The 27,418-nt window shown below is 37.0% G+C and overlaps 1 protein-coding gene across 2 annotated transcripts in view; it reads left to right on the forward strand.

Moving 5' to 3' along the window:
* Positions 1–5,294, forward strand: part of SUGT1 (SGT1 homolog, MIS12 kinetochore complex assembly cochaperone) — a 42,797-nt gene extending 37,503 nt beyond the window's left edge. For both annotated transcript variants that reach the window (XM_042977445.1, XM_007085354.3), the window contains one exon: positions 5,174–5,294. In XM_042977445.1, coding sequence (XP_042833379.1) covers positions 5,174–5,275 — 102 coding nt within the window. In that variant the 3' untranslated portion in view covers positions 5,276–5,294. The remainder of the gene's footprint in view (positions 1–5,173) is intronic.
* The last annotated feature ends 22,124 nt before the right edge of the window (positions 5,295–27,418 follow it).

Here is a 27,418-nt window from a genome sequence, read left to right on the forward strand (position 1 = left end):
CTAGCTCTGTGAAGAATGCTGGTGTTACTTTGATAGGGATTGCATTGACTATGTAGATTGCCTTGGGGAGTATCGACATTTTAACAATATTTTTCATTTCCAGGAGCATGGAATCTTTTTCCATTTTTTTGTGTTTTCTTCAATTTCTTTCATAAGCTTTCTATAGTTTTCAGTATATAGATTTTTCACCTCTTTGGTTAGATTTATTCCTAGGTATTTTATGGTTTTTGGTGCAACTGTAAATGGGATCAATTCCTTGATTTCTCTTTCTGTTGCTTTATTGTTGGTATATAGGAATGCAACCGATTTCTGTGCGTTGATTTTATTTCCTGAAACTTTGCTGAATTCATGGATCAATTCTAGCAGTTTTTTGGATCTTCTAATTTTTGGTTTATCTTGATATTCTTGTGAAATCTGTATCCTTGCTGATTTTGTCTTATTGTACTATCAATTTTTGCTTCACATATTTTGCAACTCTGTTTGGTGCATATGCATTTAGGATTGCTGTATCTTCATGGTGGATTGGCCTTTTTTAACATATGTATATGTCATTCTTTAGCTCTGGTAATTTTCTTTGCTCTGATATTAATATAGTCAATTCTTCTGTTTTTTGATTGTTTGCATGATGTATCTTGTTCCGTTCTTTTATTTTCAACCTATTTATATATCATGTTTAAATTGATTGATTCCTACTATTTTAAAGGGAATTTCTTGGAGACAGCAAATGGTTGGGTTATGTTTTTTAATCTCTTCTGTCAGTCACTGTCTTTTAATTGATGTGTTTAGATCATTTACATTTAATTTTTGATATGTTAGGAGTTTAAGTGTACCATTTTATTTTTGGTCTGTATTTTGATTTTGTTTTTCCTGTCTTCCTGTGACTACTTTTGATTATTTTTTAATTTCATTCTGATTTATGTATATTTTTTAGTGTGTCTTATTTGTATAGCATTTTTAGTGGTAGCTCTGGATATTACAGTAGCCATATTATACATAGCTTATCATAGTTTACTGGTGTCATTTTTCTTGTCAGTTTGAGTGAAGTATAGAAACCAGACCTCCCTCTATGTTCTTTACCCTTTCTCATTTATAATTTTCACAAATATTTCCTCTACATACATTTAGAACCACATCATACAGTGTTATATTTTCACTTAACCATCAAACGCAATTTAGAAAGCTCAAGAGAAAAAACAAATTCTATTATATTTACCTATATTTTTACCTTTTTTCATTTGTAATGTTTTAAGATTCTGTCATTTGTTCTTTCTTACTTTAGGGAACTTTCTTTAATCATTCTTTTAGATCTACTGCTCATGACAGATTTTCTGTCAGCAAGGATTTCTTTGGGTTTATGCTGACTGGGGTTTGTTGAATCTGTAGGTTTAGGTGTCTTGACAAATTTGGGAAATTTTCGGCCATTATTTTGTTGAGTAATTTTTCAGTTCTGCCTCCTTTGTCTCCTTCCTGGAACCTGATGATATATATGTTATATACTTTGTTACAATTTTCGCACATCCCTGGGACTATCTTCATTTTATCTCTTTTCTCTCTTTGTTGTGCAGATTAAGTGATCTGTATTGTCCTGGTTTCAAGATCACTGATTCTTTTCTCTACCCCTTCTATTCTTTAGCCTATCTGTTCTTTAGCCTATCTGCTTACCTTTTTATTTCAATTGTAGTTTTAATTCTAAAACTTTCCGTTTGACTGTTTTTTGTGTCTTTTTTTCTTTGCTGAGTTTTTCTATTTATTTTTTTCAAGTAACTTCATAATTCTCAGTTAAAGCATTTTTACTATGACTACTTTAAAATCTTTATCAGATAATTTTAACATTTCTGTCATCTCAACATTAGCATCTATTGATTGCCTTTAAAAAAAAAAAAGTATGAAAGTTTCCTCGTTCTTGGTGTTTTTTTTACCAACAACAAGTGATTTTCATTTGAAACCTGGACATTTTCATGTTCTGCTGTGAGACTGGATCTTATTTCACCCCTCCATCTCAGTTGGCTTTCTTGCCCAGCCGCTCTGGCAGAGGAAGGGAGGGCATTCCTTCATTATTGCTAGATGGAAGTAGAAATCCGGATACCCTAATCAGCCTCCTTATACATCTCAGGCATCCCCTTGTTACTGTTGGCAATGGGATAGATATTATATCTATGTGATTTTCACTGGCACCACAGGTGGCAGAGGAGGTGGGTTCATGGTAGCCCAGCATGGATGGAAGTCTAGGCTTCCCACTCAGCCTTTGCTGGCCTTGGGTGGGAATGGAACCATAGTTTTTATCTGTGGTGTTTAGCTGCAGTGGAGTGATTATAGTCTAAAACTTTTCTGTCTTCCTAAGTGGTCTTTTTGTCTAATTTTTTTGCTAGAGAAATCAGGTTTTTGTTGGAGCTTTATTTGTGCCTCTTAGTGTTTCCAGCTTCTTCAGCAGCAGCTGTAAGACAGGAGACAAAAAAGAAAACCCAGAGACTCACCACCATATTATGTTGTTCCCTGGCTCCCAAGGTCCCTAGCTGATTTGTTTACTTCCCTTCATCTTTTAGAGTTTTCTTATGTCTGTTTACATATGTGTAATGTCAGAGATTTTTAGTAGTACTTTATGGGAAGAATTGGCTAAAGTACATCTACCCTGTGTCCCCAGGAAGAGAAGTCAGTTTCAATATTGACTTTTTTAAGAGTGTGCTGGACAGAATAGTGTGTAAAATTTCAAAGATTATAGAATCTGCATCCATTTTCATACAGAGGCTTTGCTAGTAGTAATTGAACCATCTACACCACAAGCCACCCTTTGTCAGCATTGACCTAGAACATACCACGTGCTGTGGGAAAACAAAATAGACTCTGATCTCCCAGTCTAATTGGGACAAAAAGACCAACATGTATAAAATACTCAGAGGGAAATGCTAAATTGGGGAAACAGATGTCTTGAGTAAATATCAAATTTCAAATTAAATCTTTCTGTAGTCTTTTTAGGAGTAGTTTCTTTCTTTTTAAAGTTTGTATTTAATGGGGTGCCTGGGTGGCTCAGTCAGTTAAGTGTCCGACTTCGGCTCAGGTCATGATCTTGTGGTTCACGAGTTCGAGCCCTGCGTCGGGCTCTGTGCTGACAGCTTGGAGCCTGGAGCCTGCTTCCGATTCTGTGTCTCCCTCTCTCTCTGACCCTCCCCCCATTCATGCTCTCTCTCTTTCTCAAAAATAAAAAAAATAAAGTTTGTTATTATTTATTTTTTTAAGTTTTTATTTAAATTTCAGTTACCATACATGCAATAGTAGTTTCAGGTTTATAAAATAGAGATTCAGCACTTCTGTTCAACATCTGGTACTCATCACAAGTGCCTTCCTTAATCCTTATCACCTGTTGAACACATGCCCCCCACCCACCTCCCCTCTGGTAGCCGTTAGTTTGTTCTCTATAGTTAAGGGGCTATTTTCTTGGTTTGCCTCTCTCTCTCTTTTTTTTCTTCTTCTCCCCTTTGCTCTTTGGTTTGTTTCTTAAATTTCACATAATGAGTGAAATCATGTGGTATTTGTCTCTGACTTATTTCAGTTAGCATATTACTCTCTAGCTCCATCGTGTCATTGTTAATGGCAAGATTTCATTCTTTTTTTTATGGCTTAGTAATACTCCATTGTATATATACCACTACTTTCTCTTTTTTTTTTTTTCCTCAGATGTAGGGTTAGGTTAGGGTTTATGGCAGGGTGAGAGTATGTTCCTTATATCCTGAAGTTTAGAGAACTCTCCAGAGGGTTTGATTTAGGGTTAGAGTTAGGTTTAGGGTTTGGGTTTTAGGGTTAGGTTTAGGGGTTAGGATTGGGATTTAGGGTGTTAGTGGGTTTGTGTTAATGAGAGAAGATGTTACTTGAACAACAGTTTATACACAGTGTAGATTAGTGAGATAAGCACAGGGCTCTTCCCATATGCTGCTAACATATGTTTACAAGCACTTACATCTTAATGAAAGAAGGCATTACTTGAAATACCCATTATACACCATGTAGTTTGATTCAAGTATAGGTCTGTTCCCACATGCAGACCATTTACAAACATACCATTTACAAACATCGGTATCAGTATTTTATTTGAAGCCTGCCATGTGCTCAACGATTGTGCTTAGATCTAGTATGTAAGTGTTGGTAAGATAGTTTTCTTGCTTTGTAGGAGCTCTCAGCTTTAGTTGGAACCAAGGGTGGGAAGCAGGTATAAAAGAAATCAGATCCTTAAAATTCTAACAGTAGTGGGATGTGTATTATATTAATGGTAACTATTTTCATGCAGAGTACAAATCCTACAAGGGTAGAGTCCTGATTAGGGTCAAATGAGGCCACAGAGAAATGGTGATAGGTCATGTTTAGAGGGTAACTAAAGAGTAGAAAGAAAACTGGGATGGAGAATATCCCATGCAAAGGAACCCATGTAAGAGAGCTTGACAGAGAGTGTGGGGCATGGGGTTATATCAAGGTTCCAGTGTAATTGTATAACTTTATACATTTGCTAGCAACACAACTGGTTTTGTAAAAATGTTTAGATTTTAATAATTCACGTTTTTGCTATCATCCAAGTCGATGAATTTTTATTCCATTAAGATAACAAATGTCTAGAAGTTTTTTAAAATGTATTTATGAATATGCTAGGGTTGTTGGTAGGAGGTATATTCTGTAGATGGTAAATCGATAACCGGTTCTCTACTGAGATACTGATATTAAGCACCTGTGTGTGATTTGAAAAAAATTCCATGTTCCCTGGTATATATTGTCACAGAGCTTTAAGAAGGGTCTCTTAAAGTTCTGTTCAGCTACTATACGAAGACTTTACTTTGCCTGGTCTCTACTATCTTTAATGAAAGAGATTAAGAATTTTCTTTGGGAGCCAATTGTATTTTCATCAAAAGGTAGATGTTCCACATTACGCCTCAGTGCTGATTAGCAGAAGGAAATAAGACAGTGTGTATGAACATGATGGCTTGTACCTTACTCTAGAGTTTCCTTCTTAGGTTGTAGAGAACATGCTTAACTTCTCTGAAAAGCATAAGATTAAATCAAAATGATATCTTGTGTTTATATTGAGACAAACATAGCTTATATTTGGAACTCTATGCTTGGAACATTTTTAGAAAAATACTATTTTGATTATATGGTCCAGAGATTAATCTATTTTTATTTCTTATTGCAGATGGAGTCTGGTGGTACAGTTTTGAGTACCAACTGGTCTGATGTAGGTAAAAGGAAAGTTGAAATCAATCCTCCTGATGATATGGAATGGAAAAAGTACTAAATAAATTAATTTGCTATCACTGTATTGCATATATTCACCTAATGCCCATTGTGTATTAATATTGCATTCTTGAATTTTGAACACCGAGTATCTTTTTGAAAGGTTTACCTCTTTACCTCTTTGTGCTTTAGAAATTATTTTCCTTCAAGTGTTCTAAGAGTCTAATGAAGAATGAAGATCCTATTTTATCACTTTTGTCCTTAAGGATTTCAGACATGCTGAAATGGAATGAAGTATCATTTGCTACTAGATAGAGTAGTTCTACCTAGTTATGGAAGGTGGAGAAATCATTAATGAATATCTTGGGTTATTGCCTTATTTTTGATGAAGTATTACGTTAATATTTATTAGACTTGGCAATTTTGGGTGAGCATAGATTTTTTTCAAGTGTTACATTGTTTGCTTTTAAAAACTGCTTTTGGATGGAGTTGTAAATACAATTTTTCTATGAAGTTGTTTGGTTTATTTACCTTTTTCTTAAGTTTTTTTAATGAGAACTTTGAGAAATTATCACAGGGAATTCCTGTTTGGTTATATGCGAAATATTTGTAATTACACTGAGATTTTGGTCCTTAACTTTCCAAATTCCTGTCTAAAACATAGACACCTGAGTTTAACATGCTGCAAATTTATCTGTGTTGAAGGATAATCTGTGAAATTGGGCCAAATAGTGATTCAGGAAAGCCCAACTTACCTTCTTGCTGTTTTTTTTTTTTTTTTTTTTTCCCTGCCACATCAGGAGTCCTGAAATAACTGGTAGTTTGGTTTGGTTTGGGGTTTTGTTTTTTTGTTTTTGTGTATTTTTTCTTTATTAGTCCTTCTCATGTCCCCGTGGTTACTTTGGTTTCTGTGGTTTAGGGTAGCTGCTGAGAGAGTAAATTAACAGGTATACATTTAGTATGTACTCTGTTTCTAGAGTATATAGATACCATGAGAATACAAAAGGTAAAGACATGATCATTAACTTCAAAGAGCTTATAATCTAGCACAGAGAAAATTATTGATGAAAGAATTATGGAACTCATTATAAATAGTTTAGAGACAGAAAAATAGTGTTTTATGATTAAATACTTTGCAGTCTAAGCTGTTACAGAGTGTAGGCCGTTGGTGACATGTAGGTCTGACTTTGCTTTCTGACCATAATTGTTAACTATAATGCCATAGAGGTTGGTGTCTCTCAGGTCTCACAATGTGGCACAAGGCATTACTGGGCCCTCATAGCTGGGGATAGGGTGAACAGGAGGCAAATCAACCATTGGTTCAACTTTCAAAAGAGTGGGAATTCAGTCCCTTCCATCTGATTGTTTGACTTGAAATGTAGGGGGATTCATGAGGATGGTGGTGGCGTGATAAACCAGCCTTGCCCAAACCTTACACAAGCTTATGTAAGCACCTGGGAATTTTTACTCGTCCTTCCGCCCACTTACAGCTACAGACTACTTTTTTTGTTCTTCAATATTGAAGGAAAGGTAAAATTAAGTTCTTGCTTGCATGAATTTATAACATTTTCATCTTGAGGAAACTTGATAGTAGTTTTAGTATTCTGTATGTCAGTTTCTCGGTATACCATTAGTCCTAAGGGGTAGGGAGGCTTTGCTACAGATGACGTAAGTTGGCCATGCAGCACTATACCAGAGACAAGAATCCTAGCTCCAGCAAATCTCTGTCAAGTAGCTTTATAATCTTCAATAGGTTTAGCTTGTCTTTGTCTTCATTATTTGTAAATAATCTTTAGCGTCTTAGAGTTAAAAGTCCATGATTCTAAATAAGAAACATTTTTGCCACTAAAGGGCAACTTTTTTCTTTCTTAGCAAGGACACTGTTGTAATAGAGGCTGTTTTAAAATAGAATTCTAGTACTAGTTTTGCTTGTACTTTAAAAAGGTATACTGTATCTAAAGTACGCTTGTCTGTTGACTAGATTTGCTTAATGTTTGGGATTCAGGATTTTGCTGAGCCAAATGGAGTTCCTAATATACAAGACTATATTATAAAATGGATCTGGTTCAAACAAGTACACTAGATTTATGGGTAAAGAAGGGACTTTTGAGAAGTGGATTAGACTGCTGCATAAGGTACCACTCTGGAGTACTGTTTCTCTCTCACCATTCTAGTTAATGAGAATTTATAAGCCTCCAGGAAGTTAAAAAACAACAGCAACCCTCCATTTCAATTAAAAATCTCTTTATCCTTATCCTCTATATTCTCAGCTATTAATTGGTCTCGCTTTCTTTCTAAATTTCCATTTTCAGTTCTTAAATTTGGTTTTCTTAGTTTTCTGGTTAACTTTTGTTCAGAAGATACATTTTTTTTTTTTCTCTTAGTATTTCTTATTTTCTTTTCTAAGGATTAGTCCTGGAATACATTTTTTCCTTAACCTTAGATTCTTCATCTGTTCTCCTGATTTTTATAATCATTTGCACCTTGATGACTTCCCAGAATTCTCACATTATCCTCAAAGAATTTTGAATGGGATAATCTACTCCTTTGAACTCTTCTATCAAGTAATCCCTTTAGATGGCTGTACCACAGTTTAAACATCAGAGTCGATTTTGATAATTTTCTGTCTTGTGTCCTAACTCCTTCAGATTTGGTTGCCAGCTATAACAGAGTTCAGTCTTCAACATGGTAATTACAGGCCAACTTTAAAAAATAATTGGTTTTCTTTTTCTTTATATGGAAATGGAGAGAAAGGATGGTTTGCATTGATAACTACATTTTTAAAAACATACTCATCTCTTAGATTTATGGTATTCACTAACTTCAGAATATTGAATGATACTGTTTTCCTGAGGCTAACTATGTAGAACAAGGGAGAAAATTGGACTGTCTTACAAAAATGTATCTATAAGTTTTATAAATTTCAAATATTTAAAATGAGGATATGTAACTATGTTAACGTGAATACGTAGAAATTTTAATTTAGTTCAATAACCTAAATACTGTTTTGACTATCCTTACCCATTTTACTTTCCTTTTCTCCTTCCCCAGTTATCTACATATCAGATTAGGTCATTGATCTCTGAGATCTATCACTGATTCAGAGCAGTATTGCCTATTTACCATCTGATCTGCCTAATGCAGATCTACTAATTGTATTGGTATCTTCCTTGTCCAGATTAGTGTGCATCTCTCTGACTTGTAGCTATTACTGACATTTGCAAAAATAATTCAGAAAATTTCTGGATGGGTGAGTGGTTTGTTAGGAGAGCTACTTTTCATTGTAACCAGTTCTAAAGAAGTTTACCTTTAGCCATTCATGCCTTCTCTTACATAGTCTCATAAGAATATGGATTTCAGTTATCTGTCGCTCAGAGGAACCAAGGAGAGAAGATAGTAAGAGCTTAAAAGGACAAAATAATGGTGTCTGTGCCAGAAAGAGTTATAAGTAGTTGTATGTAAGAGATCATCAGCATTGATCTGGTTCCTTTGTCTGCAACTATGCATATTCTATTGTGGATTCATTTTACACCAAGAGATTTGATTTTGGAAACGTCTGGGAACTTGTGGGCAAATTGGAAATACTGATTTACGCACAACTGTTACTGTTTGGACCATCCTTGTAAATTGTTTCTGAAATTAACTCTTAGCCTCTCTTTCTACCTCTGCCTACCTACTTCCTGCCCCCCAAATCAGCTAAAATCCTATATATGTTGCCAATCCATTAGGGCAGTAACAGTGGTAACTCTTCTGTACATTTTGTGGTACACAAATGTGGCCACACAAATGTGGCCACACAAATATGGCCAGGTGTCACTGTTATATATACACTACCTCATTTATAACAGCCTTGTGAAGTAGTGATAACATCTTACTATATCTCAGAAAAATGAAGTCAAAGTTAAGTTCCTTGCCCACATTTACTCCACTGATAAGTGACAGAGCAGGGATTTGAACCTAGGCCTGTGAGACTCCACTACCATGCTGTAACTGCCTCTTCAGGTTTATGAGTTGGGTGTGCAGTGAGTGATTTTTATTAATCACCTGTCTGACAAGCAGAAAATGTGCAAGTTGTTGAACTGTTTGATTCTACTTGTATGTGGGCTGGGAAAGCATATTCTTAAAAAGGTCAGAATATTAACAGTTTCTTAATTAGGAAAGTCTATTGGGAATACAAACCTCTTCTTAATAGAAGGTATTGTAAGCAGGTTGTCTTGATTTGTGTTGAAGGTGCTGTGTTGTTTTTTTTTAAATCCAGGCAATTACAGACAAATGAGATACACTTAACAACTATTACAAGTATAGGAAGACTGGCACCTCATGCTGATCAATTCTTGGGATAATAATGATATGCACCTTGTAGGCTGTTAGGAGTTAAAGGAGTTTATTTTAATCCAGAGGGCTCTAAAAACTAAATTTGTGTGTGAACTTACAATATGAAGTCCTGTTTTGATGTAGAAATATTAATATGTTTAATTACAGAATGCTAGCACAAATCCTGATGTTAAAAAATAAATGCTGTATCTGTATTGTATTCTAAAACCCAAAATTCTGAATTGAGAAACACATCTGACTCCAAGGGTTTTGAAAGAATTATGTACCTGTATATATAAAGTGCAAAGCGCAGTGCTTAATATTATAGATAATGTCAGATTATTTTATACGCGTTTAGGCTGAGAGGCTTAAATCCTATAGAAAGCCTTTTTGTTACAAGTTCAGTCCTGTAAAATTCAAGATTCTGTCTGAGGAAAGTATCAGTTAATTGAAAATTGTTAGTATAATTTTTAAACTTGATACTTTCGAAGCATAAGAGTTCATAGAAAGAGTCTTTAATTTGAATGGGTAGTTATTTTAGTTAAGCAGAGCTTAAATATGTAGACATATTGTCAGCAGTATTTTTAAAAGACTTGTAGAATGTTAAGGGACTTCTTTTCAGAAGTTTTGTAGTTTTAATTCCATTTTAATTTAAATGTCAAAACGGAGTAAAACTGTTAGGATTTATAAAAACAAGTTGCAAAATCACACCACTTATAAACTATGAATTCTGTCCCATTATTTCCATCAGTGTAGAGAAGCTCACGTTTTTACAAGAGTTCATCAATCCTGTTTTCTCACCAAAGAATGGGGAATGTCAGCCTTAAAAATAAAAGTTATTTTACCACCAAAATGAGTTAATTTGGGAATAGCAGAAGAAATGCAATTTGAAACATGAAAACTATGGCAAACCATAGGCAACTCTAGGAATGAAGGAGAGGGGCTTGCTTTTGTAGAGGAAAGGAAGAGGTTGGGAGGGAGAGTTTGAAGGGAAGTTTGGAGGAGGAGAATTCAGGCTTGTGGTTACTTCTCATTGGCTGAGATGTGGCAGTTTCTCATTGGATGACCAGGACTCAGGTTTTCTGCATTTAGTGATTTTGTTCCTCAGTACCAGAAAGAACCTTTTTTTGTTGTCACGTCTCACAGTGGAGAGAAAGTACCCAGGTTGGAAACCGTTTAGGCCACATTTGAGTAAAAAGGAAGGGTAGGAGGGGGAATTCGGGCATTTCCCACTTAAAGTCTGTATCTTGTAAGTGTTGTAAGGGTGGGGAGATCAGCTCAAAATGTTGAGCTAGCATTACCCTGTTGGGCATATTGTTTTTTACAAAGGGTTGGTGGGCATGGGTACAAAGCTTAATAACAGTTTTACAAAGCAAAATTAAAAGTAATAATGACAAGTCCAGTTCAAGGATTCTAAACCAGGAGGCCAGACCTGAAGGTAACCAGCTGAAGTGATCAAAGGACCATGGATTGTTCGGTGAAATGTGCTAATTTCCTAATTTTGTGCAGTTGAATTTCTGCTTTCCCAGAGGAATTTATCCATGTGCAACAGGAAGTATTGGCAGTCACACAGATACCTCCTTGTTCATTAAGTATACAATCAAGGGCTATACGATTAGCTAGAACTGCTCTAGCCAGTGAGTCAAGTCATTGTTGGTACGCTGCTTGTTGCCTTGGCTACAAAGTTGGCTAGCTTTCTGATCATGCAGTCATTAGCACTTATTCTGGCCTAAGAGAGAGATTTCTGATCATGCAGTCATTAGCACTTATTCTGGCCTAAGAGAGAAAGGCTATCTCTATGGAAGCAAACTGGGAGTCCTATTTGCCTCAAGGAAGTTCCTGTTCAAGGTGACTGTGGAGGCTTAATGGGCTGGACTTCGTAGGAGGATTCTCATTGTTACGAAGACAGAACAGTAATTACAGTAAGAGCACACTGCCCTTTCATTGTCCAGCTGTTAAGATGATAAGTTACCTAAGCATAGGGGCAATTTGCCAAAACCACCACATGTGAAAGAGTAGCTGGAATGTGTATATATATGATTTCCTCATAAGTAGTAGTAGTTATGGACCCATTGGTCCATATAGAGGTGTTTGCATCATTCAGCCAAGACTCAAATGCTGTATTCTATATTGAAAGACCACCCAGATACATGGGTTTGACAGCAAATCTGCAATGATCTGATTTATGGTGACTGCTGTGCAGTATCTTTCAAATCTGTATTTGATGGATCACATTCTCCCATCCTAGGGTTGGATTAAATTGAGGCAGGGATTGGTGGTATGTGGATTTAGTATTTCAATTTTGTAAAAAGGACCTGTGGAACAATTCAGGCATACAGTTGCATCTGGGATTCCAACAGAATTACTTACATGGTAAACTAAGGGGTCATGGACAGATAGTGGTTTCTGATAACAAATCCAGTAATTGGAGCAGCTTACCCTTTTTGCAAGATATTGGGAAATGATGACAGAAGTATTACCCTTCCATGAAAAAGGGAGAAGAAAACGGGAGAACAAGCAAGGGAAAGAAGGTATATAGGTGCAGTCATCCCAGAAAGCCACCTGCTTGGGAAATACTTTCTTTCAGGTCACCAGTTGGTGCACAAGTCCAGTTCGGGTTTGGTGCTTTGTTTAGAAGTGATACATGGATCCAAAAATCTCTTTGGTGGTAGAAAAATTGAGCCTTTCTAACAGAGTTCAAGAGTCTTTCTAGAGATGTCATTTCCAATAGATTAAATCTCTGAGTTATAAGAAGTCTTTGAGGTCTTTGTCTCCCAGGAGTGCACTGTTGAAAGACTGTTCTACCAGAGCATGGTTATTTTCAACAGAAGTAATTAGGCCTTTACAGTATTAAAGTATATTTCCTTTTCTTGACTATGAATCAAAGAAGCAGGAGCCATATGGATTGGATGTCTTGAGGGAGAGTTTCTGGATTCTGAAAGACTAATGGCAGTGCTTTTGGCCAGGGTATGTATGTATGTATGTATTCTAAAAATGCAGTGTTAATGACATCTTATGACTTTATTTTTTAGAGAGTGGGCACAAGTGAGTGAGGGGCAGAAAGGGAAAGTGAATCCCATGAGGGGCAGAGAGGGAGAGAGAATCCCTGTCAGCACGGGGCTTGAGCTCACCCCATGCAGGACTTGTGCTCATGAATCATGAGATCATGACCTGAGCTGAAGTCAGATGCTTAACCGACTGAGCCACCCAGGTGCCCCTTGGCCTGAGTATTTAAAAGGGTCTCTACAAATTTTGCCACTTGAACCTTAATGATGCCATTAGTGTGTATTTGACTAGCTGAGGATTGAGGATGGTAAGCACAATGCAAGTGTTGTAGAATGGCTAAGAAGTACAGGTCTTTAAAACCCTTGACCAGGGAACTAAGTTCCCTGGTCATTATGAAGTTCAAGGGGATTCCCCAGATAGAGGCAGTCTTTTCTAATGGTATTTTAGCCACAGAAAAGGCAGTAGCCTGCCTAATAAGGGAAAGCTTCAGTCCAGTGAGAAAACATACAAACCATGACTAAAACGTATTTCTATCTATGAAACTGGGGGTAGGGGAGAGGTTGATTGAAATCCATTTGCCAGACTTTGAATTGTCCATTGGGCAATTTAAAGTATCCAGGAACAGTACAGGTCACTTTCCTTGGGTTGTATTTGGAGCAGGTGGAGCAGGCAAAGTAGGTACTTTTTGCATCTGTATTGATAGTTCCCTACCAGTACTGGTTCATAAAAGTTATTTCATCAGAAGAGCTATATTTGAAAGCATATACAGTATGCAAATTTTAAGGCCTCTGGTATGACTGGGTTTGTACTGTTTGGCCAAACCACAGTTCTTTTATTGAACTGACAGTTATTAGATATCGGATTTTAGTTTTCCTTTTCTGGGGTCAATTGTTGAGCATTGCTAGTTAATTTTTCTATATTATCATTTGGGAGAAAACATTATAGAGGTTTCCCAGTGCATATAAAATTTATGTTTACGTTATACTGTAGGCAGTTAAGTGTATAATAGCATTATGTCTGCAACTATATACATATATCTTAATTAAAAAGTACTTTATCGCTGAAAATACTAATAACCATTTTCTGAGCTTTCAGCAAGTCCATCTTTTTGCAGGGGAAGGGTTTTGCCTCCATGTTGATGGCTGCTGACCCATCAGGGTGGTGGTTGCTGAAGGTCAGATGGTTGTGGCAATTTCTTAAGACAGCAGTGAAGTTTGCCGTGTGAATTGACTCGTAAACGATTTCTCTGTATCGTGATGCTGTTTTGTTACACCCAGAACTTCTTTCAGAATTGGATTCAGTCCTCTCGAACCCTGGTGCTGCTTTGTCAACTACGTTTATATAATATTGTAAGTCCTTTGTTGTCATTTCAACATTCTTAACAGCGTCTTCACCAGAAATAGATTTCATCTCAGGAAGCCACTTTCTTTGCTCAACTGTAAGGAGCACGTCTTTATTCATTAAAGTTTCATCATGAGATTGGAACAATTCAGTCGCATCTGGCTCCACTTCTAATTCTAGCTCTCTTGTTATTTCCATCAAATCTGCAGTTACTTTCTGCATTGAAATTTTGAACCACTCAGAGTCTTCCATGAGGGTTGGAATTGACTTTTCCCGAACTCCTGTGAATGGTGATATTTTGACCTCTTCCCATGAATCACAGATGTTCTTACTGGCATCTAAAATGGTGAATCCTTTCCAGAAGGTTTTCAACTTACTTTTCCCAGATCCATCAAAGGAATTACTATCTATAGATGGCATCTATAGCCTTATGAAATATATTTCTTAAATGATAAGACTTGAAAGTCAAAATTATGCCTTGATCTGTGAAGTGTAGAATGGATATTGTGTTGTATAAGTTCTTTATATATTTGGATATTAACCCTTTATTGAATATATTGTTTCCAGATACTTTCTCCTATTTAGGAGGTTGCCTTTTCCTTTTCTTGATGGTTTCCTTCGCTGTGCAAAAGCTTTTTATTTTGATATAATCCCTAGTTTAATATTGCTTTTGTTTCCCTTGCCTGAGGAGACATCTAGAAAAATGCTGCTAAGGCTGATGTCAAAGAAATCACTGCCTATGTTTCTTGTAGGAGCTTTATGGTTTCAGGTCTCACATTTAGGTCTTTAATACATCTTGAGTTTATTTTTGTGTATAGTACAAGAAAGTAGTGGTTCAGTTTCATTCTTTTGCCTAGAGCTGTTCAGTGTTACCTAGCACCATTTATTGAAGAGATCGTCTTTTCCCTGTTGTGTATTCTTGCCTCCTTTATCATAGATTAATTGACCATAGAAGCATTAGTTAATTTCTGAGCTCTCTATTGTGTTCTCATTGATCTATGTGTCTGTTTTGGTGCTGATACCATACTGTTTTTATTACTGCAGTTTTGTAGTATGTATTGAAATCTGGGATTGTGGTGTCTTCAGCTTTGTTCTTTTTTTTTTTTTTTTTAAATGTTTATTTTAGAGAGACAGAGTTGTGACCAGGGAAGGGACAGAGAGAGGGAGACCCAGAATCTGAAGCAGGCTTCAGGCTCCAAGGGGTTAGCATAGACCTCGACATGGTGCTTGAACTCATAAACTGTGAGATCATGACCTGAGCCGAAGTCTGAGGACTGAGCCACCAAGGTGCCCCTGTTCTTTTTCAGTATTTCTTTGGCTGCCTGGGGTGTTTTGTGGTTTCATACAACTTGTAGTCTTGTTTGTTTTAGTTCTGTGGAAAATGTGGTTGGTATTTTGATAGGGATAGCATTTAAATCTGTGGATTGCTGTGGGTAGTATAGACATTTTAGCAATATTTTTCCAATCCATGGATGTGATGTCTTTTTATTTGTGTCTTTAGTTTCTTTCACCAGTGTTTTATAGTTTTCAGATTATGAGTCTTTTCACCTGCTTGGTTAAGTTTATTCCTAGGTATTGCATTCTTTGTGGTGCAGTTGTAAATGGACTTGCTTTCTTAATTTCTCTTTCTGCTACTTCATTATTTGTTTATGGAAATGTAACCAGTTTCTGGATATTGATTTTATATTCTGTAACTTTACTGAATTTATTATTCTTGTAGTTTTTTGGTAGAGTCTTTAGAGTTTTCTGTGTATAATATTATGTCATCTGCAAATAGTGTTGGTTCAACTTTTTCCTTACTAATTTGGATGCCTTTTATTTCATTTTCTTGTCTTATTACTGTGGCTGGAACTTCCAGTAGCATGTTGAATAAAAGTGTTGAGAGTGGGGGTGCCTGGGTGGCTCAGTTGGTTAAGCGTCCGACTTTGGCTTGGGTCATGATCTTGCAGTCCATGAGTTTGAGCCCTGTGTCAGGTTCTGTGTTGACAGGATTTTTTTTTTTTTCTACAATGAATTTAAAATAAGTTTATTCTGTTTGAACACTCAAATGACCCCCTTGGAAAAAAAGGAACCCACAAAATGGGACACACTGCTCCCCTTAAAGGAGCAGGCGGGACGGGACACTCTGTTCCCCTTAAAGGATTGGGTGGGTAATAATACACCATACAAAACAACCTCTGGAATCACATGTAAATGCTACTCTGAATCTTATATGTTGTATCAATTTCTTCAGTATCTCTGTGCTCTGGGCAATATTCTTAACCAAACCTTTAAACCTTCTGGAAGGAAGGACCAGCTTAAAAGCTCCAACTATAATGAGGTCTAACTTCATCATATCAGTATAGCACAAGTACAGAATCGCAGGGATTTCCACACTTGGCAGTAACTGCTTTGGATTCTGTGTTTCCCTCCCTCTCTGCCCCTCCCCTGCTCACACTCTGTCTCTCTCTCTCTCAAAAATAAATAAACGTTAAAAAAAAAAACAACTTCTTAAAAAGCGTTGAGAGTGGGCAATCATCTTGTTCCTGATCTTGGAGGGAAAACTTTCAGTTTTTCACCATTGAATATAATGTTAGCTCCTGGTTTTTCATATATGGCCTTTATTATGTTGACGTATGTTCCCTTTAAATCTATTTTGTTGAGAATTTTGATCATGAACTGAAGTTGAATTCTTTCAGATGTTTTTTCTGTGTTTGTTGAAATGACCATGTGATTTTTATTTTTCATTTTGTTAATGTGGTGTATCACATTGTGAATATTGAACCATCCTTGCAGCATTGAACTATCTCTAAAATAAGTCCTCCTTGAATGGTGTACATGATCCTTTTAGTGTATTGTTGAATCATTTTGCTAATAATGGTTGAGAATTTTTACATATTTGTTCATCAGGGTTATTGGCTTGTAATTAGTTTTTTTGTGATGTGTTTGGTTGTGGTGTTAGGGTAATGTTAGCCTCATGGAATGAATTTGGAAGTTTTCTTTTCCATTTTTTGGAATAGCTTGAAGAGAGTAGGTATTAACTCTTCTTTAAATATTTGTTAGAATTCACCTGTGAATCCTTTTGGTCCTGGACTTTTATTTGTTGGGAATTTTTGATTACCAGTTCAGTTTTGTTACTAGTGATTGGTCTGTTCAGTTTTTGTTTCTTCTTAAGTGTTGGAAGATTTAATGTTTTTAAGAATTTATCCCATTTCTTCTAGGTTGTCCAGTTTGTTGGCATATAGCTTTTAATAATATTTTATAATCTTTTGTGTTCCTGTGGTGTCGAATGTTACTTTTCCTGTTTCGTTTTTTATTATTTGGATCCTCTCTCTTTTTCTTGAGGAGTCAGGCTAAAGGGTTATTAATTTTGTTTATCTTCTCAAAGAACCAGCTCTTGGTTTTATTGATCTTTTCGGTTCTTTTTTTCTATCTCTATTTCATTTGTATCTGCTTTGATCTTTATTATTTATTTCCTTCTATTAACTTTGGGCTTTGCTTATTCTTTTTCTAGTTCCTTTAGGTGTGAGGTTAGATTGAGATTTTTTTTTTTCTTGAGGGAGACCTGTATTGTTAAAACTTTTCCTTTAGAACTGCTTTCCTTGTGTCCTAGATATTTTGAATTTGTGTTTTTATTTTCATTTGTCTTCATGTATTTTTTAAAATATTTGTTTATTTTTGAGATAGAGTATGAGCAGGGGGAGCGAGGGAGGGTGGGATAGAGGGAGGGTGGGATAGAGGGAGGGAGGGAGGGAGGGAGAGAGAGACAGAGAGAGAGGGAGGGAGGGAGGATGGATGGATATCCCAAGCAGGCTGCATGCTTGTCAACACAGAGCCCGTTGCGGGGCTTGAACTTATAAACCATGAGATGACGACCTGAGCTGAAATCAAGAGCTGGGCACCCAGCAGACTGAGTCACCCAGACACCCCTGTCTTCATGTGTTTTATTTCATCTTTGCTTTCTTGGTTGATCCATTCATTGCTTAGTAGCATGCTGTTTAGCATATGCTATGTACATTTCAATAAATTTTAGCTTTTTATAATTTGTGTATATTTTATGATAGTAAATGATAAATTAGTAACTATGTATAGTTTATGCATTCATGATAGACCTTTTTCTTAATCTTTTCAGCATCTCTAGGCTGTGCAGTTTGGACATTTTTTTCAAATTGTTGCAAATCCCCTCCCCCCCTAAACTTTCCACTATATTTATTGAAAAAAAAAATGTGAGTATAAGTGGACCCACACAGTTCAAATCTGTGTTGTTCAAGGATGAAATGTACATTGAAAATGCTTTGTGGGGCACCTGGCTGGCTCAGTCAATAGAGTATATGACTCCTGGTCTGAGGGTCATGAGTTCAGGCCCCACATTGAGCAGGCTACTTAAAATTAAGGGAAAAAAAAGTGCTTCGCTTGGTGTAGCCACCTTCATTAATTATCTTAGCTGGATCTTCTGGATAACTTGATCCAACTTTTACATCAGTACTTGCTGCTTCAACTTGCACTTTTAAGTGGTGAGGATGGCTTGTTTCCTTAAATCTCCTGAACCGGCCTCTGAACTTTTCTTCAGTTTCTTCACCCTCAGCATTCGTAGAATTCAAGAGAGTTAGGGTCTTAATCTGGATTAGGCTTTAGCTTAAGGGAATGTTGTGGCAGGTTTGATCATCTATCCAGATCACTGAAATTCTTTTTACATCATTAGTAAGGCTGTTTTACTTTCTCATCATTTACGTGTTCACTGGAATAGCACTTTTAATTTCCTTCAAGAACTTTTCACTTGTATTCACAACTTGGTTGACTGGCACAGGTCTAACTTTCAGCCTGTCTTGGCTTTTAACATGCCTTTCTTACTAGGCTTAATAATTTCTAGCTTTTTATTTAAAGTAAGATATGTGACTCTTTCTTTCACCTGAACATTTAGAGACCATTGGTCTAATTTCAATGTTGTTGTATCTCAGGGAATAGGGAGGCCTGAAGAAAAAGAGTTTGGGGGAGTGGCCAGTGGAGCAGTCAGAATATGCAGTTAGCAGTTAAGTTTGCTGTCTTACTTGGGTGTGGTCTGTGGCACCCCAAAACTATACTAGTAATATTAAAGGTAACTGGTCACACATCATCGTAACAAGTACAGTAGTAACGTAAAAGTTTGAAATATTGTGGGAATTTCCAAAATGTGACACAGAGACACAAAATGAACAAATGCTGTTGGAAAAATACTGGAACCTGTAGACTTACTACTGGATGCCGGCTTGCCATAAACCCTCTAGTATCTGTGAAGTGCAGTAAAACGAGGTCTACTTATATTTGCAGTTTTTCCACAGCTAAAATGCAGGCCTGAGTAAGACCATACAGTTTAGCCTATTGGGCTCAGGTAGCCAAAGGTAAAAGTGCCACCTCAGTAACTTCAAGGGAAGTTGGAAATACATAGCCGGCACAGTATTTACCATTTTCACTTTTAAATTAGAACCATCAGTAAACCCTGGAAGTCAGCGTTATGTAAAGGATTTTGCTATAAGTCATCATGGAGGGAGTCCATTCATAGTAAGTAGTCATGAGAAGTTTATCAGTAGAGGGGAGAAGAGTTAGCAGTATTAAGGTTGTTACAGTGAGAAAGATTTATATAGTAGTTGCTTCCTGCCCACCCCCCCCCCCCATCCCTTATCCACATGGGATACTTTCCAGGACCACCAGTGGTTGCCTGAAATAGCAGATAGTACTGAAGCCTATCTATACTATGTTTTTTCTATGTATACATACCTGTGATAAAGTTGAAAATATATAAAGCTAATGGCAATAATAATACTTACAATGCTATACCGTAATAAATGTTACGTGATTGTTTTTTCTCTTTCACAATATCTGTACTGTATACTGTACTACTTCTTGTGATGATGTGAGACGAGACGATATGATGCCTATGTGATGAGATGAAGTGAGTGATGTAGGTATTGTGACAGTGTTAGGCACTGTTGACCTTGTGGCAGACTTTCTGACAAATCCAGAGGGATAATCTTCTGCTTCAGGTGATCCTGGATCATTAAGCCCATGACAGTGTCAATAATTGGGGATCCTTGAATGTTGAAGGTTTTTTTTCCCTAAAACTTTGGGAAAACATGATAATTGGAATTTGTTGTCTCTTTCTTTTTAACAGAGTGTTGCTGCAGAGGTTGTAATCCTTCAGGGATTATATAGGTGACTTTAATCCTGTGTTCCATTTGAGGATCATATTCCACAATTTTGCCCCTTAATGTCTGTGCGGTTCAAAACACTTTCGCAAATTTTGCTAATGTCCACTTTGCTGGTTCTGCTTTATTTTCTGTTTGTTTCTTTTTCATCTTCTTCCTTTGTAAATGACTCAAGTTCTTTCAGTTCCTCACTTGTTAACACTTTAGGTGTTCTTCAGTATATTCTTCAATTTACTCATCAAAAGCTTGGCCAGTCCATATCCACTAACTTATCTTGCTGTGTGAAGAATTTCTTCTCCATCAGTCCCTGGGAAGCCTCTAAAATCATTCATGTCTTCACTCTCTAAGTTCTTCCAGCAGTCATGTACAGATTCTCGTTTTAATTCATTCATTGCAGCTTTGATGAATGTTATTACATCAGTAGTAGCGAATGACTTCCAGCACTGCATTTTGTCCAGATTAGTGTCTGTATCAATTGCCGATTGAATGTGATCAAATACAAGGCACATGTATGTCACCTTGACAAACCTAATGATGCCCTGGTCAAGAGGCTGAAGCAGTGAGGTTATAAGACTACAACCCCAACATTTCTTGTACATAGCAAACAGACTCAGGATGGTTAAGTGCATTGTCTATTACTAATAGGACTTTAAATTTCAACCCTTACTCTTGAATATTTTTTCACTTTGGAGATGAAGCATTGGTGGAACTTTCCCATAAACAAGATGAGTATCACCCATGCTTTCTGATTATGTTACCAGAATGCAGGCAGATCATTTCTTTTTGTTTTTGCAAGCACTTGGATTCTTTGCTCTGTACACTATACCAGGCTTTATCATATGCCCTGCATTATTGTAACGTGTTATGCTGTGGTGCTTCCTTTGCACTTTTATTCATGTAGGTTCTATTGGGTATCTTCTTTCAGAAGAGCCCAGTTTCATTGGAGTAGAAGACTTGGCTTTGGATAGTATCTTGTCTCTTTAAATCAACTTCAGTTCTACTGGAAGTGAAACCATGGGTAAGGGGCAGTACTGCAAGAGGATTTCATAGGAGGTGAGGCAAATAACTGACAGGAGTTGAATATGATGAGAGTTTAGAAAGGTTTCTACTGAATAAGGTATAAGTTAGAAGGGATCCATGGTTATTTCTTCAGGCACCTTGTCTCAAAGAACAGTGGCAGGAATGGCTCTGAGGCAGAGGGTGGGGAGTGCTCTTGTGCCACAGGGTCTAGATGTTGGCTATAATACCCTATGGGCCAATGATGGTTCCCAGGTTTGGGAGTGAGTACCCCAAGGGCATTCTACTCTTTTTCATTACACCCAAAGGAAAATGGGAAGTTGATAATTGAGATGTTCAAGACCAGGGGGATTTATTCGATTTTCATTTAAGACTTTAAAGACTAAGTTGTCTTGATCTTAGTAAATAACAGGGTTTCAGGTTTGTTGATTTTTAGTAAGCATACAGAGATTGGGCCATAGGAGAAGAGTTTGAGGGGGCACGTGGGTGGCTCCATTGGTTGCGCGTCCAACTCTTGATTTCAGCTCAGGTCATGATCTCCCAGTCATGAGATCGTGCCTTGCGTTGGGCTCTAGGTTGGGTGTGGAACCAACGTAAGGTTTCTCTTTCCCTTCTTGTCTGCTCTTCCCCTGCTCACATGTGTGTGCTTTCTCTCAAAAAATAAGAAGCTTGGAATAGAATTTTAATAATGAGGCAGCCAAAGAGAACCTTGTTAATTGATGCGTAGATGTCCTTTTTGAAAAGTTCAGGATGCCATGATGCCTGTTTAGATTGAAACATAAACCTTGTTCCAAAATTAGGTGCTCTAAATAGCAAACTGAGTTTGAACGAACTGCAATTTTTCCTTGGAGGCTTTATGTCCCTGTAAGGCTAAAAGTTTTAATAGGTGGATGCTGTCTTCTTGTGAAGAGGGTTGAAAAAGGAGCAGGGAAGCAAGTCATCTCCATATTGTAATAGAATAGAACTTCTAGGAAATTTTATATGATCTAGATCCGCTTTTAAGATTTGTGGAAAGTATGGAGGATTTACAGTAGCACTTCGGGGCAGTCCAGTCCAGGTGTATTGTCCTTCAAGTGAAGGCAAAGAGATCGTGTCTTGCCTTATCCACTGGAATACTAAGAAAGACACTCTATATATATAGAGCAACCATGGTGAAAAATTTGCTTTCAGTAGGGATAGAGGCCAACAAAGTATGGAGATTGGGAACAACGGAGCCATGAAAGATGACAATGCTGTTTATGACTTGGGAGGTCTGTAGCTGTTTTGTTTTTCATTTTGTTTGTTTGTTTCTTTTTATCTGGTAAAGTTAGGGCTGTTGCAGGGACTGGTACAGGGGATAAGGAGGTCTTAGGCCTTATAGTCTTCCGTTGTGGGCTTAATGCCCAGAAGGGCCTCCTCATTTGTAGGGTATTGATTAATTCTAGGGAGAGGCTTTGAGAGATCTTGTTGTATCTTAATAGGAGGTACACTGTGGATTCTGCCAATAACAGTTCAAGGTTCTGCCCGTAAGAAGAGTGGTAGCTGGTTCAATAGAGACAAATGATCAATGTCCTTGTAATTAGCTCTAGTGCCATCAGAGACAGAACAAATAAAACATACTGAAGATCATTCAGTTCACTTATTTGGCTATTTTGGTTGCTGTTTTCAAGTTCTAGAATTATTTTCCCCTTTCAGGAGAAAGAAATTCCAACATATTTTTCCAAGAAATATCAGTCCAGTCAATAGGGATGAAAGAGCTACAGGGAAAAGGGTGGATATCTCTTGGCCTGACCAAAAGAGAACAGGTTTAGAGCTAGGAACCTGTTGAGTTTTATTGGAGACCCATACTATTTTAATTGTTTTAATACTCTACAGCAGGTGCTGTTTAATAACGGTGGGGTTGAGCACTGAGTATAACTTCAGTGTCCATTAGGATAGAGAGGCATTCGTTCCCAATCTGGAGAGTGGTTTGTCTGAGCCGATTAGAGGGAAGGATTGGGAAAAACGTCTGTCGTTCCTTGCAGTTCTGACATTAGGGATTGGCAGGGCACTGGAAAGGATGGTTAGAGAGTTGAAGGTGCCTGGAGCCCATAAGTCTGCAACAGTCTTTCTTCCAGTGTCCTGGCTTTTTACAATAATGGCAGAGACCAGGAGTTGTGGGTTTGTTTGTTTGTTTAGGGGCCTCCATTCGTTGGAGCTGAAAGTCAGGGATTTTAGTGGTGTTCCTTGTTTAGGGTGCAAGGGAGCTGGCTTACTAAATTAACTAAATTTGGAGTGGACATAGTTTACCATTCCATCCTGGTCCTTTTAACTAGAAGAGGAAGATCCTGGTTCAGTCCATTAATGAACAGAATTAAAGGCTACCCAGATGAATTCAGCACTTAAAGGAAGACTAGAATTTTTCTCTAAAAAACAGTTTGGGATTGGCTGCAGTAATCATGCATGGGTTTATTTGGCTTCTTTATATAGACCTCAGTCTTACTCCATTCGACTGTCTCACAAATATGTTTGAATCAGCTCTGTTCTTTCTTTATCAAGTGGCTACAAATGACCCATTTCATCCCCCATGTGACAGTTGCTTGGGTTAGGGGATGTGGGTGGTAGCTTCCAACTTTGTATCTGCAGTACCTGGTACGTAGGGAATAGGCCCACAGAATTTGTTTGATGATGGTTGCATTTGCTTGTGGGCTTACTGCTGCATAGAATGTCCTTATTTGCTTCCGTGTATTCTTTAAGTGAGCCCATTGAGAATATTGGGACTCTTAACCTCTCCGTTCCATGTCCTCTACAGGAATTCCTTGCCACTCCAGCTGTGATGTGGAAGTGCCTTGTTCAGGCCTCTTATGACACCTCTTACAGTTTCACTGGGTGTAGGGTTAGCTGCAGTTCTCTTTTTTACCTTGTGGGTCCTTCTCAGTTACAGTGTTGATTACTTAGCTTTGGATTTTTTATGCAGAGCTCTGTGCCTTTCACATAGATGTTCAAGTATTGGAAGAGTTGGGTTACTTTTCCCAAACTAGTTTTTTTAAAGTTTACTTTGTTTTTTCTTTCGTGCCCCTGAAATTGTTCATTTATTCATCAGTAGAGATAGAATAGTAATTTTTAAGCAGGTTTCTAACCCATAGCCTTGAGAGCTAAATCTGATTTGTTCTTAATTTATCTACATTACTAGAGGGAATAGCAGTTATATAAGTAATCAAAACCATTTTGATATCCAAGTGTTTTTTTGTTCTGTTATTTAATTTTCATATTTCTTTCTTTTGTCCTAATTGTTTTAAAACCAAAATGTGTGTGTTTTCATAAAGAAGGGACTGAAGTTTACTTTCTAACTAGCATAGTGATTCTTCCAGAAGAATTCTTGAGCCCAGGGAACTTGGGGAGAGTGAAAGAGGCCAGAGATTTAAAAAGCCAGGAATGGAATTGGTTTGGGCATATGGAAAGGTTTGGAAACCAAGAGTGGGTGAGTCCAGCATTTTCGTTTATAAGCTTACCAATTTCTAAAAATAATAATCATACCAATCTTTGGGTGCAAAAATTTGAACTACTTACTAGTACCTTTTTTTAAAAACCTCCAAGAAGTTTTGAGATTTTGAATACCCCATGGTCCTCTTTGGTGAGGGTTGCATACTTTATTTTTTTAACAGTGTGAACATCCTTGAGTCTTTCTGCCAAAAGCTATGTACTTTTTTTTTTTGAGTTTTCACTTTAATATAGATACTAGAAAAATATAGGTGAGTGAAAAATACGTAATTCATGATACACCCATTCATTCATTTATTGAGTGCTAAGTATGTGCCAGACACTGTTTTAAACACTAGGAATACACTGGTGAGCAACCCAAAACTGCCTGCCTTTATAGATATTAGCTCATGAGAGAAATAATCAAAGTGTATGTTAAATGATGTTAGTGCTAAGGAAGAAAACTAAATGTTTGAAGAGGACAGATTTGAGATAGAAGATCAAGTAAGACCTTAGACAGCAGGTGACATTTGAATACAGACTTGAAGGAAGCAAAGAAGGGAATGGTGCAGATACTTGAGAAAGAGTGCTCCCCACAGAAGGAATGGTGAATGTGAAGCCCTGATGTGGGAGGGGTTGAGATTACTGGTGGGAGGGGAGGGTGGGGGAGTCTGGATCATGTAGGGCCTTCAGGGAATACAGATGAGATCATGGTTGCCAGGCTAGAGCTTGTTGTAGCTGAATATAAAACCCTGTTGTCCTCACTCAAAATTCTATCAGTTGTCAGTCTTTTTGAAAATTTTCTAATTTTTATCAAATATATATACAGTCAAGTCAAATTTACTTTATAAATCTAATACGGATTGTTGTGGAGTTTTACTCTGAATACCTGAAAGTATTGAGGTGAATGAATTTCATTTCTGGTACAGGACTTCATGGGTAAATGGGAAGCCCTCAGTCTCAGTTCTCGCCTTATGTCTGCCCTTTCCTCCTCACACATTAAATTACAGCAGTATCACATTTTAGTGTAGTCTTTGTTTAGCAAAGCTATTTCTTGTCTGGAATATAAGTACAGTTTATAGCAGAAGAGATACGGAGTCAAAATTGAATTAAATAGAATGACTGGTTGTGAACAGGGACTTAAGAATAAGTGATATGGGGTTTTATGTTTAATAGAATTGTAAAAATCATATCAGCAGGGCATGTTTTTATGGCCCATCTGCCAAGACTAGAAATAGCTTTGGTACCTATTACTCCCTTAAACATGTATTTGCATTTTACTCCCCTGTCAATATGAGGAGACAAAACAAAAATAAAATCAGAATTTTAGAGCTAGAATGAATCTTAAATGCTATCTAGTCCAAATTTTTGGTTTTACAGGTGCATTTTTTCTAGAGTACACTCATAATACTGTTTTCTTCATAACCTTTCTTGAACATAAACTCCCATACATAGTTGGTGAAAGAATCAGATTCTAACTCACCTAAAACTTTATTTCCCCTAACATGTACTGACCCCAAATATCAGGCAACTAAAAATTAGAGCATTAGTCAGATATTCTGTATAATATATTGGGTAGTGGTTCTCAAACTTAATGTTGAATAAGTCTCACCTGGGAGGCTTGTTTTTTCATATGTAGGCTTTCTCGGCTACCCTCCTGAGATTTTGGATCAGTAGGTTTGGAATAGGGCTGGGAAAATCTGTGTTTTTAATGACCTGGTGATTCTGAAGTGTGTGACCTGGGGCACTGCCTTTAAAAAAACACCGATTTCAAGGGGTAAAGGAGAAACTAAAGAAGTGATGTTAACACTAATCTCTAATGCCTTATTTCCTATAAGTTTCAGAAAAGAATAAAAAGCTACTTGGGTTGTTCCTTTGAAGAATTTTTTCCCTCTTACATGGATGTAAAGGCACAGGAGAGAAGCTCAGTGATTATTTTTGTTCCTCTGTCATTAGAACCGTAGGGTCATTATGGTAAACTAATGGAATCTATGTAACTGTGTGTTATTGCACATGATGAAAGAAAATGTGTTTCAAACTGAAACAAATTTAGACAATTTGGACAAGATGCTAGCTTATCACTGCTGAGATATTACTAAAACTGAAACAGAGAATATTAGAATGCTCAGTATTCATGGAGAGCCCTGGCATAGTACTAGTGTATAATGAAGCACTATTTCTTCTTTAGCAACTGGAATGTTCTCAGATGCTGCCTGTCTGATTATGCATAGGTGCTAAGTGAATATTAAAAATTACTGGGCTGGCTGAGTAGGTTGAGTAGAATGTGTGTTAGGGTATAGCCTGTGGAGATCTTTTTTACTGTGTAGTTGTATAGTTAACCCCGTAACTAACAGGCAGGAATATGGTTTTAATTGAAAAGAAACCACTTGCTTTTAAAAGCATTACGTTCTGCTAAAAGTTCATGCTTGACTAGTTTATTCCAAGTCTTTGGCTATGTCAGTATAAAGCTAATTCATTACATAAAGTGTATAATAGTCTCGGTTAATGAAATATAACAGTTGGGAAGAGAATTTTTTGCAAGGAAATAGTCCACACCTTGGAAGTCTGAAGGACAGGAAGCCACCAATATCATGTTTGTTTGTTTTTTTAAGTAATTGCAAGTAAATTTGCAAATCCAATACTAGCTTTAAAAAAGTATTTAGGGGTTATTTCTTTCAAGCATTGCTACTAAAATTTTTGTAGCCTGTCTATAGATGAGAAAAAAAAGAGGTTGAACTTTCTAGCATTCTAGTTGCCGGAATTTGATGGGAAGAGAATTTTTGTAAAGGAGTAGGCACAGAGACAACAGGACTATGACACAGAACAACTGTGGCGTTATTACTAAGCCTATACAAGGAACTTAAATGTTTTTTTAATAATTTGGTATTTTAATGTAAGGACTTAGTTATAACTTATACTATTTCCGG

This window comes from Panthera tigris, chromosome A1 (genome assembly GCF_018350195.1).
Source record: "Panthera tigris isolate Pti1 chromosome A1, P.tigris_Pti1_mat1.1, whole genome shotgun sequence".
Taxonomy (NCBI): domain Eukaryota; kingdom Metazoa; phylum Chordata; class Mammalia; order Carnivora; family Felidae; genus Panthera; species Panthera tigris.